The sequence below is a fragment of the Eleutherodactylus coqui genome, chromosome 8 (assembly GCF_035609145.1).
Source record: "Eleutherodactylus coqui strain aEleCoq1 chromosome 8, aEleCoq1.hap1, whole genome shotgun sequence".
Classification (NCBI taxonomy): domain Eukaryota; kingdom Metazoa; phylum Chordata; class Amphibia; order Anura; family Eleutherodactylidae; genus Eleutherodactylus; species Eleutherodactylus coqui.
In genome coordinates this window covers 123,110,323-123,126,900 of record NC_089844.1, presented here as the reverse complement: position 1 = coordinate 123,126,900, position 16,578 = coordinate 123,110,323, and the positions used below count along the sequence as shown (strand labels likewise).

At 55.5% G+C, this 16,578-nt stretch overlaps 1 protein-coding gene across 1 annotated transcript in view; it reads right to left on the bottom strand.

The window, feature by feature from the left end:
- LOC136577915 (cytochrome P450 2W1-like) overlaps positions 1–16,342 on the bottom strand; it is a 127,156-nt gene extending 110,814 nt beyond the window's left edge. The window contains exons 1-2 of the mRNA XM_066577831.1: positions 16,206–16,342; positions 14,286–14,511 (exon numbers count right to left, since the gene is read on the bottom strand). Of these exons, the coding sequence (XP_066433928.1) occupies positions 14,286–14,511; positions 16,206–16,342 (363 nt within the window). The remainder of the gene's footprint in view (positions 1–14,285; positions 14,512–16,205) is intronic.
- Between the last annotated feature and the right edge of the window lie 236 nt (positions 16,343–16,578).

The window sequence follows — 16,578 nt, the reverse complement described above, 5'->3', positions numbered from 1 at the left end:
TGGCGGGACCGGCCCTCTTTCTGGCGACGGTCCCCCGCTTCCGCCCGCATCCCTCTTTGCTTTTTGGCGGGACCGGCCGTCTTTCTGGCGACGGTCCCCCTTACACCCGTATCCCTCTTTGCTTTTTGGCGGGACCAGCCCCTTTTCTGGCGACGGTCCCCCGCTTCCGCCCGCATACCTCTTTGCTTTTTGGCAGTACCGGCCCCTTTTCTGGCGACGGTCCCCCGCATCCGCCCGCATCCCTCTTTGCTTTTTGGCGGGACAGGCCCTCTTTCTGGCGACGGTCCCCCGCTTCCGCCCGCATCCCTCTTTGCTCTTTGGCGGGACCGGCCCTTTTTCTGGCGACGGTCCCCCGCTACCGCCCGCATCCCTCTTTGCTTTTTGGCGGGACCGGCCCTTTTTCTGGCGACGGTCCCCCGCTTCCGCCCGCATCCCTCTTTGCTTTTTGGCAGGACCGGCCCACTTTCTGGCGACGGTCCCCCGCTTCCGCCCGCATCCCTCTTTGCTTTTTGGCGGGACCGGCCCTTTTTCTGGCGAAGGTCCCACACTTCCGCCCGCATCCCTCTTTGCTTTTTGGCGGAACCGACCCTCTTTCTGGCGACGGTCCCCCGCTTCCGCCCGCATCCCTCTTTGCTCTTTGGCGGGACCGGCCCTTTTTCTGGCGACGGTCCCCCGCTTCCGCCCGCATCCCTCTTTGCTTTTTGGCGGGACCGGCCCTTTTTCTGTCGACGGTCCCCCGCTTCCGCCCGCATACCTCTTTGCTTTTTGGCGAGACCGGCCCCTTTTCTGGCGACGGTCCACCGCTTCCGCCCGCATCCCTCTTTGCTTTTTGGCGGGACCGTCCCTCTTTCTGGTGACGGTCCCCCGCTTCCGCCCGCATCCCTCTTTGCTCTTTGGCGGGACCGGCCCCTTTTCTCGCGACGGTCCCCCGCTTCCGCCCGCGTCCCTCTTTGCTTTTTGGCGGAACCGGCCCTCTTTCTGGCGACGGTCCCCCCCTTCCGCCCGCATCCCTCTTTGCTTTTTGGCGAGACCGGCCCTCTTTCTGGCGACGGTCCCCCGCTTCCGCCCGCATCCCTCTTTGCTTTTTGGCGGGACCGGCCCTCTTTCTGGCGACGGTCCCCCGCTTTCGCCCGCATCCCTCTTTGCTTTTTGGCGGGACCGGCCCCTTTTCTCGCGACGGTCCCCCGCTTCCGCCCGCGTCCCTCTTTGCTTTTTGGCGGGACTGGCCCCCTTTCTGGCGATGGTCCCCCGCTTCCGCCCGCATCCCTCTTTGCTTTTTAGTGGGACCGGCCCCCTTTCTGGCGACGGTCCCCCGCATCCCTCTTTGCTTTTTGACTGGACCGGCCCTCTTTCTGGCGACGGTTCCCCGCTTCCACCCGCATCCCTGTTTGCTTTTTGGCGGGACCAGCCCCTTTTCTGGCGACGGTCCCCCGCTTCCGCCCGCATCCCTCTTTGCTTTTTGGCGGGACCAACCCTCTTTCTGGTGACGGTCCCCCGCTTCCGCCCGCATCCCTCTTTGCTTTTTGGCGGGACCGGCACTTTTTCTGGCGACGGCCCCCCGCTTCCTCCCACATCCCTCTTTGCTTTTTGGCGAGACCGGCCCCTTTTCTGGCGACGGTCCACCGCTTCCGCCCGCATCCCTCTTTGCTTTTTGGCGGGACCGTCCCTCTTTCTGGCGACGGTCCCCCGCTTCCGCCCGCATCCCTCTTTGCTCTTTGGCGGGACCGGCCCCTTTTCTGGCGACGGTCCCCCGCTTCCGCCCGCGTCCCTCTTTGCTTTTTGGCGGGACTGGCCCTTTTTCTGGCGATGGTCCCCCGCTTCCGCCCGCATCCCTCTTTGCTTTTTGGTGGGCCTGGCTCCTTTTCTGGCGATGGTCCCCCGCTTCCGCCCGCATCCCTCTTTGCTTTTTAGTGGGACCGGCCCCCTTTCTGGCGACGGTCCCCCGCATCCCTCTTTGCTTTTTGGTGGGACCGGCCCTCTTTCTGGCGACGGTCCCCCGCTTCCACGCGCATCCCTCTTTGCTCTTTGGCGGGACCGGCCCCTTTTCAGGCGACGGTCCCCCGCTTCCGCCCGCATCCCTCTTTGCTTATTGGTGGGACCGGCCCTCTTTCTGGCGATGGTCCCCCGCTTCCACCCGCATCCCTGTTTGCTTTTTGGCGGGACCGGCCCTCTTTCTGGCGACGGTCCCCCGCTTCCGCCCGCATCCCTCTGCTTTTTGGCGGGACCGGCCCTCTTTCTGGCGACGGTCCCCCGCTTCCACCCGCATCCCTGTTTGCTTTTTGGCGGGACCGGCCCCTTTTCTGGCGACGGTCCCCTGCTTCCGCCCGCATCCCTCTTTGCTTTTTGGCGGGACCGGCCCTCTTTCTGGCGACGGTCCCCCGCTTCCGCCTGCATCCCTCTTTGCTCTTTGGCGGGATCGGCCCTCTTTCTGGCGACGGTCCCCCGCTTCCGCCCGCATCCCTCTTTGCTCCTTGGTGGGACCGGCCCCTTTTCTGGCGACGGTCCCCCGCTTCCGCCCGCATCCCTCTTTGCTTTTTGGCGGGACCGGCCCTTATTCTGGCGATGGTCCCCCGCTTCCACCCGCATCCCTCTTTGCTTTTTGGTGAGACCGGCCCCTTTTCAGGCGACGGTCCCCCCGCTTCCGCCCGCATCCCTCTTTGCTTTTTGGCGGGACCGGACCCTTTTCTGGCGACGGTCCCCCACTTCCGTCCGCATCCCTCTTTACTTTTTGGCGGGACCGGCCCCTTTTCTGGCGACGGCCCCCCGCTTCCGCCCGCATCCCTCTTTGCTTTTTGGCGGAACCAGCCCTCTTTCTGGCGTTGGTCCCCCGCTTCCGCCCGCGTCCCTCTTTGCTTTTTGGCGGAACCAGCCCTCTTTCTGGCGACGGTCCCCCGCTTCCGCCCGCGTCCCTCTTTGCTTTTTGGCGGAACCGGCCCTCTTTCTGGCGACGGTCCCCCGCTTCCGCCCGCATCCCTCTTTGCTCTTTGGCGGGACCGGCCCTTTTTCTGGCGACGGTCCCCCGCTTCCGCCCGCATCCCTCTTTGCTTTTTGGCGGGACCGGCCCTTTTTCTGTCGACGGTCCCCCGCTTCCGCCCGCATACCTCTTTGCTTTTTGGCGAGACCGGCCCCTTTTCTGGCGACGGTCCATCGCTTCCGCCCGCATCCCTCTTTGCTTTTTGGCGGGACCGGCCCTTTTTCTGTCGACGGTCCCCCGCTTCCGCCCGCATACCTCTTTGCTTTTTGGCGAGACCGGCCCCTTTTCTGGCGACAGTCCCCCGCTTCCGCCAGCATCCCTCTTTGCTTTTTGGCGGGACCGGCCCCTTTTCTGGCGACGGTCCCCCGCTTCCGCCCGCATCCCTGTTTGCTTTTTGGCGGGACCGGCCCCTTTTCTGGCGACGGTCCCCCGCTTCCGCCCGCATCCCTCTTTGCTTTTTGGCGGGACCGGCCCTCTTTCTGGCGACGGTCCCCCGCTTCCGCCCGCATCCCTCTTTGCTCTTTGGCGGGATCGGCCCTCTTTCTGGCGACGGTCCCCCGCTACCGCCCGCATCCCTCTTTGCTCCTTGGTGGGACCGGCCCCTTTTCTGGCGACGGTCCCCCGCTTCCGCCCGCATCCCTCTTTGCTTTTTGGCGGGACCGGCCCTTTTTCTGGCGATGGTCCCCCGCTTCCACCCGCATCCCTCTTTGCTTTTTGGTGAGACCGGCCCCTTTTCTGGTGACGGTCCCCCGCTTCCGCCCGCATCCCTCTTTGCTTTTTGGCGGGACCGGCCCCTTTTCTGGCGACGGTCCCCCACTTCCGCCCGCATCCCTCTTTACTTTTTGGCGGGACCGGCCCCTTTTCTGGCGACGGCCCCCCGCTTCCGCCCGCATCCCTCTTTGCTTTTTGGCGGAACCAGCCCTCTTTCTGGCGACGGTCCCCCGCTTCCGCCCGCGTCCCTCTTTGCTTTTTGGCGGAACCAGCCCTCTTTCTGGCGACGGTCCCCCGCTTCCGCCCGCGTCCCTCTTTGCTTTTTGGCGGAACCGGCCCTCTTTCTGGCGACGGTCCCCCGCTTCCGCCCGCATCCCTCTTTGCTCTTTGGCGGGACCGGCCCTTTTTCTGGCGACGGTCCCCCGCTTCCGCCCGCATCCCTCTTTGCTTTTTGGCGGGACCGGCCCTTTTTCTGTCGACGGTCCCCCGCTTCCGCCCGCATCCCTCTTTGCTTTTTGGCGGGACCGGCCCTCTATCTGGCGACGGTCCCCCGCTACCACCCGCATCCCTCTTTGCTTTTTGGCGGGACCGGCCCTTTTTCTGGCGACGGTCCCCCGCTTCCGCCCGCATCCCTCTTTGCTTTTTGGCGAGACCGGCCCTCTTTCTGGCGACGGTCCCCCGCTTCCGCCCGCATCCCTCTTTGCTTTTTGGCGGGACCGGCCCTCTTTCTGGCGACGGTCCCCCGCTTCCGCCCGCATCCCTCTTTGCTTTTTGGCGGGACCGGCCGTCTTTCTGGCGACGGTCCCCCTTACACCCGTATCCCTCTTTGCTTTTTGGCGGGACCAGCCCCTTTTCTGGCGACGGTCCCCCGCTTCCGCCCGCATACCTCTTTGCTTTTTGGCAGTACCAGCCCCTTTTCTGGCGACGGTCCCCCGCATCCGCCCGCATCCCTCTTTGCTTTTTGGCGGGACAGGCCCTCTTTCTGGCGACGGTCCCCCGCTTCCGCCCGCATCCCTCTTTGCTCTTTGGCGGGACCGGCCCTTTTTCTGGCGACAGTCCCCCGCTACCGCCCGCATCCCTCTTTGCTTTTTGGCGGGACCGGCCCTTTTTCTGGCGACGGTCCCCCGCTTCCGCCAGCATCCCTCTTTGCTTTTTGGCGGGACCGGCCCCTTTTCTGGCGACGGTGCCCCGCTTCCGCCCGCGTCCCTCTTTGCTTTTTGGCGGGACCGGCCGCTTTTCTAGCGACGGTCCCCCGCTTCCGCCCGCATCCCTCTTTGCTTTTTGGCGGGACCGGCACTTTTTCTGGCGACGGTCCCCCGCTTCCGCCCGCGTCCCTCTTTGCTTTTTGGCGGGACAGGCCCTTTTTCTGGCGATGGTCCCCCGCTTCCGCCCGCATCCCTCGTTGCTTTTTGGTGGGACCGGCACCTTTCTGGCGATGGTCCCCCGCTTCCGCCCGCATCCCTCTTTGCTTTTTAGTGGGACCGGCCCCCTTTCTGGCGACGGTCCCCCGCTTCCGCCCGCATCCCTCACTGCTTTTTGGTGGGACCGGCCCTTTTTCTGGCGACGGTCCCCCGCTTCCGCCCGCATCCCTCTTTGCTTTTTCGCGGGACCGGCCCTTTTTCTGTCGACGGTCCCCCGCTTCCGCCCGCATACCTCTTTGCTTTTTGGCGAGACCGGCCCCTTTTCTGGCGACGGTCCATCGCTTCCGCCCGCATCCCTCTTTGCTTTTTGGCGGGACCGTCCCTCTTTCTGGCGACGGTCCCCCGCTTCCGCCCGCATCCCTCACTGCTTTTTGGTGGGACCGGCCCTTTTTCTGGCGACGGTCCCCCGCTTCCGCCCGCATCCCTCTTTGCTTTTTCTCGGGACCGGCCCTTTTTCTGGCGACGGCCCCCCGCTTCCGCCCGCATCCCTCTTTTCTTTTTGGCGGGACCTGCCCCTTTTCTGGCGACAGTCCCCCGCTTCCGCCCGCATCCCTCTTTGCTTTTTGGCGGGACCGGCCCTTTTTCTGTCGACGGTCCCCCGCTTCCGCCCGCATACCTCTTTGCTTTTTGGCGAGACCGGCCCCTTTTCTGGCGACGGTCCACCGCTTCCGCCCGCATCCCTCTTTGCTTTTTGGCGGGACCGTCCCTCTTTCTGGCGACGGTCCCCCGCTTCCGCCCGCATCCCTCACTGCTTTTTGGTGGGACCGACCCTTTTTCTGGCGACGGTCCCCCGCTTCCGCCCGCATCCCTTTTTGCTTTTTCGCGGGACCGGCCCTTTTTCTGGCGATGGCCCCCCGCTTCCGCCCGCATCCCTCTTTTCTTTTTGGCGGGACCTGCCCCTTTTCTGGCGACAGTCCCCCGCTTCCGCTCGCATCCCTCTTTGCTTTTTGGCGGGACCGGCCCCTTTTCTGGCGACGGTCCCCCGCTTCCGCCCGCATCCCTCTTTTCTTATTGGCGGGACCGGCCCTTTTTCTGGCGACGGCCCCCCGCTTCCGCCCGCATCCCTCTTTGCTTTTTGGCGGGACCGGCCCCTTTTCTGGCGACGGTCCCCCGCTTCCGCCCGCATCCCTCTTTGCTTTTTGGCGGGACCGGCCCTTTTTCTAGCGACGGTCCCCTGCATCCGCCCGCATCCCTCTTTTTTTTTTTTGGCGGGACCGGCCCCTTTTCTGGCGACGGTCCCCCGCTTCCGCCCGCATCCCTCTTTGCTTTTTGGCGGGACCGGCCCTCTTTCTGGCGACGGTCCCCCGCTTCCGCCCGCATCCCTCTTTGCTCTTTGGCGGGACCGGCCCCTTTTCTGGCGACGGTCCCCCGCTTCCGCCCGCGTCCCTCTTTGCTTTTTGGCGGGACCGGCCCCTTTTCTGGCGACGGTCCCCCGCTTCCGCCCGCATCCCTCTTTGCTTTTTGACTGGACCGGCCCTCTTTCTGGCGACGGTCCCCCGCTTCCACCCGCATCCCTGTTTGCTTTTTGGCGGGACCAGCCCTCTTTCTGGCGACGGTCCCCCGCTTCCGCCCGCGTCCCTCTTTGCTTTTTGGCGGAACCGGCCCTCTTTCTGGCGACGGTCCCCCGCTTCCGCCCGCATCCCTCTTTGCTCTTTGGCGGGACCGGCCCTTTTTCTGGCGACGGTCCCTCGCTTCCGCCCGCATCCCTCTTTGCTTTTTGGCGGGACCGGCCCTTTTTCTGGCGACGGTCCCCCGCTTCCGCCCGCATCCCTCCTTGCTTTTTGGCGGGACCGGCCCTTTTTCTGGCGACGGTCTACCGCTTTCGCCCGCATCCCTCTTTGCTTTTTGGCGGGACCGGCCCTTTTTCTGGCGACGGTCCCCCGCTTCCGCCCGCATCCCTCTTTGCTTTTTGGCGGGACCGGCCCTTTTTCTGGCGACGGTCCCCCGCTTCCGCCCGCATCCCTCTTTGCTTTTTGGCGGGACCGGCCCTTTTTCTGGCGACGGTCCCCCGCTTCCGCCCGCATCCCTCCTTGCTTTTTGACGAGACCGGCCCTTTTTCTGGCGACGGTCTATTGCTTTCGCCCGCATCCCTCTTTGCTTTTTGGCGGGACCGGCCCTTTTCTTGCGACGGTCCCCCGCTTCCGCCCGCATCCCTCTTTGCTTTTTGGCGGGAACGGTCCCTTTTCTGTCGACGGTCCCCCGCTTCCGCCCGCATCCCTCTTTGCTTTTTGGCAGGACCAGCCCTCTTTCTGGCGACGGTCCCCCGCTTCCGCCCGCATCCCTCTTTGCTTTTTGGCGGGACCGGCCCTCTTTCTGGCGACGGTCCCCCACTTCCGCCCGCATCCCTCTTTGCTTTTTGGCAGGACCGGCCCCTTTTCTGGCGACGGTCCCCCCGCTTCCGCCCGCATCCCTCTTTGCTTTTTGGCGGGGACCGACCCCTTTTCTGGCGACGGTCCCCCCGCTTCCGCCCGCATCCCTCTTTGCTTTTTGGCGGGACCGGCCCCTTTTCTGGCGACGGTCCCCCACCTCCGCCCGCATCCCTCTTTGCTTTTTGGCGGGACCGGCCCTTTTTCTGGCGACGGTCCCCCGCTTCCGCCCGCATCCCTCTTTGCTTTTTGGCGGGACCGGTCCTTTTTCTGGCGACGGCCTCCCGCTTCCGCCCGCATCCCTCTTTGCTTTTTGGCAGGACCGGCCCTCTTTCTGGCGACGGTCCCCCGCTTCCGCCCGCATCCCTCTTTGCTTTTTGGCGGGACCGGCCCTTTTTCTGGCGACGGTCCCACACTTCCGCCCGCATCCCTGTTTGCTTTTTGGCGGGACCGGCCCCTTTTCTGGCGACGGTCCCCCGCTTCCGCCCGCATCCCTGTTTGCTTTTTGGCGGGATCGGCCCCTTTTCTGGCGACGGTCCCCCGCTTCCGCCCACATCCCTCTTTGCTTTTTGGCGGCACCGGCCCCTTTTCTGACGACGGTACCCCGCTTCTGCCCGCATCCCTCTTTGCTTTTTGGCGGGACCGGCCCCTTTTCAGGTGACGGTCCCCTGCTTCCTCCCGCATCCCTCTTTGCTTTTTGGCGGGACTGGCCCCTTTTCTGGCGACGGTTCCCCGCTTCCGCCCGCATCCGTCTTGGCTTTTTGGCGGGGCCGGCCCTTTTTCTGGCGACGGTCCCCCGCTTCCGTCCATAACTTTGGGTCTCTTTTGTGCTCAGATAAAACTGCCTTCTTTCACATCTTCTCTTTTTTTTGTGTCGTGAATTTCTTTACAGAGTCTATCCTTACAGAGTCTATTCATAGAAATCCAGAGAACCAGGTGGCCAAGTATTTGCTCGACAATGAACTTTGTGATGGTGCTTATCCGGACCTGTTAGGAATATGGTCAAGCTACAGGAGCCAAAGTCAACTGCGGGAGGTTGGAGTCCATAGTACGTCCCCTTTCTCCATCCAGCTGGACTTTATGAAGATCCTGGGAGTCACATTCGGAAAAGATCATGCAGTCCTGGAGTATTGGCAAAATCTCTTGCCCAAAGTCAACGTAAAGATGGACTGTGGAGCCTCAGACAGCTGACCCTCGAGGGAGAGACACTTGTACTGCGCAATGATATCCTGCCTGTGTCCCATTACATGGCAGACGCCTGGTTAACCCATTTCATCGTCAGTCCTGGTGCTGTGCTGACAATCTTTTGCTTCAGTTTTGCAATTTCTTTGCAATTTCCTGTTCTTCAACTATAGGCACTATTTGGCCAAGACCCAGCATGCATTTTTCTGGAGTTTTTTAATACAGTTTTTCCGCTCTCTTGAGGCTTAATGCCTTATGGTGTTCAGGTGGAAAAATGCATGTATGAATTAAACACTATTGTATTACCCTAATTTCTCATGAATTTCTTCTCATAAATTACCAAGCACAGGCGTTTTCATCCTTTTTACCTATGTATTGTAGATATTATTCATATAAATTGCATTAACTCCTCCCTTTTTCCTTTGTATTAAAAAATTGTTTTCAATGAGACCGCTTATACAGCAGCTCCATCGCAGTGCCGCGATTTTCAAGCGGTGGCTGTTCTATTTTTGCCTGTTTAGCGCACCTCATCAATGGTGAGGTATGTTAAACTCCGCTGTCAGCCGCAGCTCCCTGAGGCTAAAAGCGAAAGTAAAATTGCGGCAAGCCACCGTGATTTAAATCGCGGTGCTTACCGTAACGCATGTGTGAGGCAGACCTTAGGCTGCGGTCACACAGGATGGAAATCCCGCGGAAATCTCACGCGAATTTCCGCAGTGGGACAGCACGGAAATTCCACAAGATTTCCGCAGCTTGAAGTCCAGCGGGTTTTCAAGCGGCTTATTCCTCTGCGGCCAGCTCTTCCCCATTAAGAAGAGAGTTGCCCGCAGCGGAAACGGCAATAATATTGACATGCTGCGGCTTGGATTTCCGTGCGCCATGTTAATTTCAGCGCAGCTTGGCCGCAGCATGTGGACTAGAATTTTGCAAATCTCGTCCAATTTGCTGCTTCATCCCGGGATTAGAATTGCCAGTGGAATTTCCTTGCAGAAAGTCTGCACCGAAATTCCGCGGCAATTCTGGATTGTGTGAACCCAGCCATAGGGTACACGTAACAGAATCGATGCAGGTTTTCCACAGCGGAATATTTACATTCTGCACCATTGTTGATTTTTTTGTATTTTATTAAACAGATTTGCAACAGATTTCGCCCTTTGACTTGGCACCGCAGCAGACGTCACCCCTTTGAAGTCCACACCAATTGTGCGGTTTTTTTACATGGAATTTGATGCAGATTTTGGTCCAAATTCTCCTTCCGGAAAATCCGCACTGGTTCCACTACGTGTGAATGTCCACGGTAATTCTGCCTCCAAAGTACGCGTCTTTTTGATGCATTTTTCATGTGAATTCATATTCAGAATTTGCCGCCATATATATATGAAGGATACACTGAAAAATATAGTACAATTGTTTTTGGCCACCATTATTATGGCCGTGAGGAGCGGCGCGCTGCACAACAACTACACAGTGATGTTTGTTTGCTGCGTGATGCCAATCTCCAAACATTATAGTGCATGCTGCAGTTCTCTTTCACGTGAATGATGTGTTTTTTCACACACCTAAGTATGAGTGGCCCAATAAAAATCAATGGGCTACTGACATTGCATGTTGCGCAAATCTTGGCCACTTTGGTGTTTAAGCTCGGCCTTAAGATTGCCGGCGGAATTTCCGCCCCATCTGAACCCAGCCCTACAGTACAATCCAGAGGCAGGAGTTTTCAAAAATATTCACACGGTGCGGAAATTTTCTGCGACAAATCTGCAGAATGTCCATTTATGTTACAGAATTCAATTCTTGAACTCCAGGGGTTAGGATCTGCAATAAAAAACTGCAGCCAAATGGGCACCATTTAGCTGTGGATGGGGTGTGTATTTCCTGCGGAAAGCCGCAGCGACTCTGCCATGTGTGAAGGAGGCCTTAAGGTGCATTCCCACGTGGAAAACATCCACAGCATTTATAGTACAGGAATTGTGGATGGGATTTTAAGAAACGCCGTCCGCATGCTGTGGGGAAGACCTGCAGCATAAAATGACAAGCGACGCAGAATTTAAATCCGCAACATTTTATTTGAGCTGCGAATTATCACAGCGAGTTTCTACTCTTCAAATGAGGGGGTTAAATCTGTGGCAAATGCGCATCATTGCAGATTTTAGTGTGGATTTTTCTCTGCAGCAGAAAATCTGCAACATGTGAACATGTCCGAAGGTTGTATTCACACGGCTGTAAAAGCACAGCAGAATGCCAAGGCTATTCTGCCGCGGATCTGCATGTGGGTATAACTCTGTCAGTAGGCAAATACATATGTGTACCCATCGCTTCCACATGCTGTATAGAATTGTGTCATAACCCTGCATCTCCTTACACAATCACAACTTATGGGTAAGTCCCATGGACGTTTTTTCACTGCGTAATACGCTGCGTTTGCCATCATGTGGCGTCTCAGACCAGCATATACATGTCATGTGCAACGCCCCGATCTGGTGGCCATAAGGCACTTGTTTCATGGGCCTTCTGCAATCATCACTGACCCTTTCCACTCTGTAGGCGCTGCGTCCGAACACCACAGAACTCCAGGTGTCGTCGATGTCACCAGCACAAGGGTGTCACACAAGAAATATGCGGCACTACTGTTACCTTGGGCTTCCTCATCCATAGGACCAACCTCTCCTGCTCCGTAGGAGCCGTGTCCTTAGCAAACAGGATCCCCGATGCCGTGGACACCATTTCCATTGAGGCGTTTTCCCGCAAAACAACTTTCTTCTACCCCTGGATAACGGTGCAGCAGCTCCTGTGAGGTCTGATTATACTGAAAGTGGAAGTCAGGTGACCACTGCAGCCAATCAGAGGTCACAGTTTGTATTCTTTATTATTTTATTGCATGGACAGCTGTTGAAAAAAAAATTAAAGCGGTTGCCCGGCTTTAAAAAAAAGTTTAATTTTTCAATCGACATAGCTGCCTCGAGGTCTTGTTTTTTGCAGGACAAGCTGTAGTTTTCTATGGTACAACTTATCGTACTGAAAAACTTTAAAATATTTCTCCGTGGTATGAAATGGAAAAAACCCTTGTGCTACTTTGGGGGGCATCTTGTGTTTACGGCGTACCTGGTGCAGCTGACATTATTCTGTGGGTCAGGACGAATAAAGCATAAATTTGATACGGACATATTTTCTTTCACTACTTTCAAAAAAAATATTTTTTGTAAAGGAAAAAAAGTTATGTACTAAAAGTTTCATTGTCATCTTCTAACCCCGTGACTTTACTTTTCTGTCGATGAGGCTGTAGGAGGGCTCATTTGTTTGCAGCACATCCTGCAGTTTCTATTGGTATTATTTTCAGATACATCATGACTCTTTAAATGCTTCTTAAATCTTTTCTTCGAGACAGGATGACCAAAAACAACACAATTTTAGTGTTGTGTATTTCTTTTCACTGTGTGGGATAAATCTTTTTGTTTGTTTTACAAATTCATTGATAGGACTTTAATAAATCCAATGTTAAAAATGAGAAGGGGGGGGGGTTGAAACTTTCCTTTTTTTTCTTAAGATAAACAGATTTCTAATTTTTACATTTTTTTGTTTGTTCCCACAGGGAACTTTAAACTTGCAATTATTTGAATACTTATAACATACTGCAATTTCTCAGTATCACAGTATATTGTATTTTTGCAGACATTCTATAGGCGAAAATCCATGGCAGCTCTCGGGCCTCCACAATGAATGGCACCCCGAGATCTCAGAGATCGGCAGACAGTGGGAGCCCCTTCTGTTGGGCCATTTAACCCCTTGAGTGGCACGCCCGGAAATTTTCCGGGGACGAGCTCCACTGCTCATAGCAACATAGCCCGGAAGATTTCCGGGCTATGTATCACTATGGGAGCTGCAGAGCACAATGCCACAAACTGTGACAGTGTGCTCTGCCTGCACAGACCCACAGAGAACAAAGCAAGGGCTTTGAAAAACCAGCAGAAGATATTGCCGACATGTCGGCAATCTCCTGCACTGGTTTGTTTACAGGTTGCCATAGAGACCATCGGCTTGTCAGAAGCAAGCCGATGGTCTCTGTGGCAGGGAGAGCTGATTGTTGGCTGTGAGAGGACAGCTAGGTACTAGCTCTTACAGCAGAGATCAAAGAAAACCTCCGATCTCTGCTGTGTTAACCCTTTACATGCTGCAGTCTATGTGACTGCAGCATGTAAAGGGCTGTCACTGCAGCATGTAAAGGGCTGTCACCATCGGACCCCTGGAATGTGATCAGGGGTCCTGATGGGTCCCTGTGGAAGTCCCCTAAAGGGACAAAAAAAAAAAAAAAAAAAAAAGGTAAAAAATTATTTAAAAAAATAATAAAAACACTTGTCTCCCTTTACTTTGTAAAAAATCTAAAATACAATCACACATGTGGTATCCATGCGTCGTAATCACCCAGAGAAGGAAGTTAATACATTATTTAACCCCTTAATGACATGGCCCCTTTTTTTCTTTTTTCCCCATTTCTTTTTTTCCTCCCTCCTGTTTAAAAAAATCACAACTTGTCCCGCAAAAAACAAGCCCTTATATGGCCATGTCAATGGAAAAATGAAAAAGTTATGGCTCTTGAGACGCAACTGCAAAATTAGTTGAAATTCAATGATTAGACCATTTTAAAAAACCTGCCCTGGTGGGCACGACAGGGTGGTAGAAAACCCGCCACTCAAGGGGTTAAATGCTGCTGCCAGTACTGACCACAAGATGTAAAGGCTAGAGATAAGTGAGCACGCTCGGTAAGGTCAGTTACTTGAGCGAGCCTTGCTCATCTCAAGTAACTGCGTTCTTCTCCGAGCGTGCTCGGTGAGGTAGCGGGGTCGGCAGGGAAGAGCGGAGGGGAGCAGGATGTCTCTCTCTTCGACCCCCCCCCCCCCCCACCGCGCGCACGCTCGGAGGAGAGGGCAGTTAGTCGAGATGAGCGAGGCTCGCTCGAGTAACTGACATTGCCAAGCGTGCTTGCTCATATCTAGTAAAGGCCCATTTAAACACAATTACTATCACTCAAAAGATGTCTTTTGAGCAATAATCGGGTTTCCATTTATAGCGCAAGGTGATTGCTCAAACGTTGAGCGATCACCTTGCGCTCCAAGCGGGGGATGCAGAAGACAAGCGGGGCTGCATGTCTTCTGCATCCAGCTGTTCCCTGCTCAGAGCGACCGGCTGTTATACAGCCAAGCGCTCCGGGGGGGGAGGAAGAACACAGCTGGACAGCTGTGTTCTTTATATCCCCCGCCTGTCTTCAGAGAGCGGGATACAACTGAAACAATAGTATCAGCTGTATTCCGCTGTGAATGCCTGATAACTGATCGCTATCTTTCAGCATGCTGAAAGTTCAGCGACTGCTTAACGAAAACTGTACAATGTCAGTGCAATTAGACACAACGATTATCACTCAAAAGCCGTCTTTTGAGCGATAATCGTTGTCTAAACGGGCCTTTACTTGTTAATAGCCAGATAGGGCCCACTTCATACAAACCCCATGAATATCCGATGTACATCAGCTGTCAGCTAAAGGTTAAAACAAATCAATATTAGTGCCCAATATGTGATGACTAATGAAAATTTAAATTAATTTTAATACTCAACATGTACATTTACAGTACAAAATACTATACATATGATTTCATACAGAGGGATGTGACCATCATGGTTTTCCCAATTCAGTCTCTGAGTCTCTTTGACTCCTTTCCAAACAACAGGTTTACTACAGGCTGCCTTATCATCCTCCTCACTCTCCTCTCCAGAGGCTTCATCACTTCCTTTCGCAGCATCACTACTACCCTCTTCTTCATCCTCATCAGACGACTCTTCTTCATCACTTTCATCATTTGTTAATCTGAAAAATTACAAACATCTTTTTAAGACTGCATAGATACCAAATGCCGGTGACAACGGAATAGAAAAGGTCATTGCCAATTATACAGCTAAAGGCTACATTCCCTCATCGTAAAGCATTCCGCTCTGGATTTTGGTGCAAATCAGGCCAACTTTGTCATGGATTTCAACTCCATTTATGAAACGGTGAAATCAGCGCTAAGAATCCGCAGCATGGATTGACAAGAATTAAAATCTGCACTGTAGGTCATTTTACGCAACGGATTTCCACTGCAGCGTTTGCTTGAGATTCCTTGAAGTCTCATCCACACTGCTGATTCTGTAAAATCCTGTGGATTTTCTGCAGCCAATTCTGCTGTGGAAGGTTTGCAGCCTTTTCACGATCTATCAGCATATTTGCATCAGTATTGCAATTATTTTCTATTGGACAAATGCCGACAACATTTGCCCAGTAGATCGCAAAAGGCAAATACTGATGACAAACGGCTGTCACGTCATCTAAAACAGGGGTCCCCAACCACCGGTCCGCAGACCAGGGCCGGGCCGTTAGGAGGTCAGCGCCGGTCCGCGGAACTTTTCTTCTAAACACAAGGCCTGCGGGCAGAATCGGGCCCGCTGCCTTGTGCAATGTGGCCCGCAGCGTGCCGACGCCGCTGACCACTGAGGCGATTACCAGCGGGGGCGCCCCATCTCCCCGCTGGTAATCGCGCTGGTCCCGGCACACACTGACCTCTGTGTGCAACCAGGAACCTCCTTCCCGAGTTCCCTGCTCATTAGTTCCGCAGGAGAGGACTCGGGGAGGAAGCGTGCCGGGCTGCACACTGACGTCTGGGCAAGCAGAGAGGGACCGACGATGACAGCGGGGAGGAGGTAAGTATATGGGTTGAAGGGGGGGGGGTTCTGGTTATTACTGAGGGGTGGGGGCTGCTTACTACTGGGGGGGGGGGCTGCCTGTTACTGGGGGGGGGCGGGCTGCTTACAACTGGGGGGGCTGTTTATTACGGGGGGGCTGCTTACAACTGGGGGGGGGCTGCTTATTACTGTTATTACTGGGGGGTCTGCTTACTACTGGGGGGGCTGCTTACTACTGGGGGAAGCTGCTTACTACTGGGGGGGCTGCTTACTACAGGGGGGGCTGCCTATTACTGGGGGGGCTACTTATTACAGGGAGAGGCGCTGCTAATTACTGGGGGGGCTGCTAATTACTGGGGGGGAGATAAATTATATGCTGCCCTATGTGTGTGCTGGGGGGGGAGATAAATTATATGCTGCCCTATGTGTGTGCTGGGGGGGAGGGGGGGGGGATAAATTATATGTTGCCCTATGTGTGTGCTGGGGGGGGGATAAATTATGTTGCCCTATGTGTGTGCTGGGGGAGGGATAGATTATATACTGCCCTATGTGTGTACTGCCAGGACATTCTAAATGTCAAAATTAAATATTTAACCCCGCCCCATATAACCAAAGCCCCGCCCATGTCCCGCCCAACCTTGCGGGCCTTGTAAAAATGTTCTTGCTTGAAGCCGGTCCCTGGTGCCAAAAAGGTTGGGGACCACTGATCTAAAATATGTCCATAATGCCCATCAGTGAAGGCCATTTCCGCCTTTACAATCATAGCAATAAAATGGCGCAGCTCTACAAATGGTTAAAAATCTACACTTTTGCGATGACAGGACCCAAAAGTGCTAGTGGTACCTGAAAGGACCAGTGATCTGCAACTGTAATGTCGCAGGGTCAGAGCCTAAAGGAGCGCCAGTGAGAGGTTCACCTCCTCTTATCTGCTTAGGAGGAGGGGGAGATGGAAGTAGGGAGGTGAGGGGTGGTAGTGCCATACTTACGAATCCCGTTTACTCAGCGTGTCTTCATTTTCTTCATTTCAGCTCCCAGCTAGGGGATAAGCGCAGAGACCTAGAGAGCAGGAAGGCCCGCCTGCTATGGGCCTGCAGGAGGGGTAAACTGTATCTCAGTGCCTGCAGGAGGGGTATAGCTAGTGGGAGGGACAAACTCTTATTGTGCTCTGTGTCCATCTCCTAGCGGTAGCAGCTTTACCCAATGACACAGACAAGTA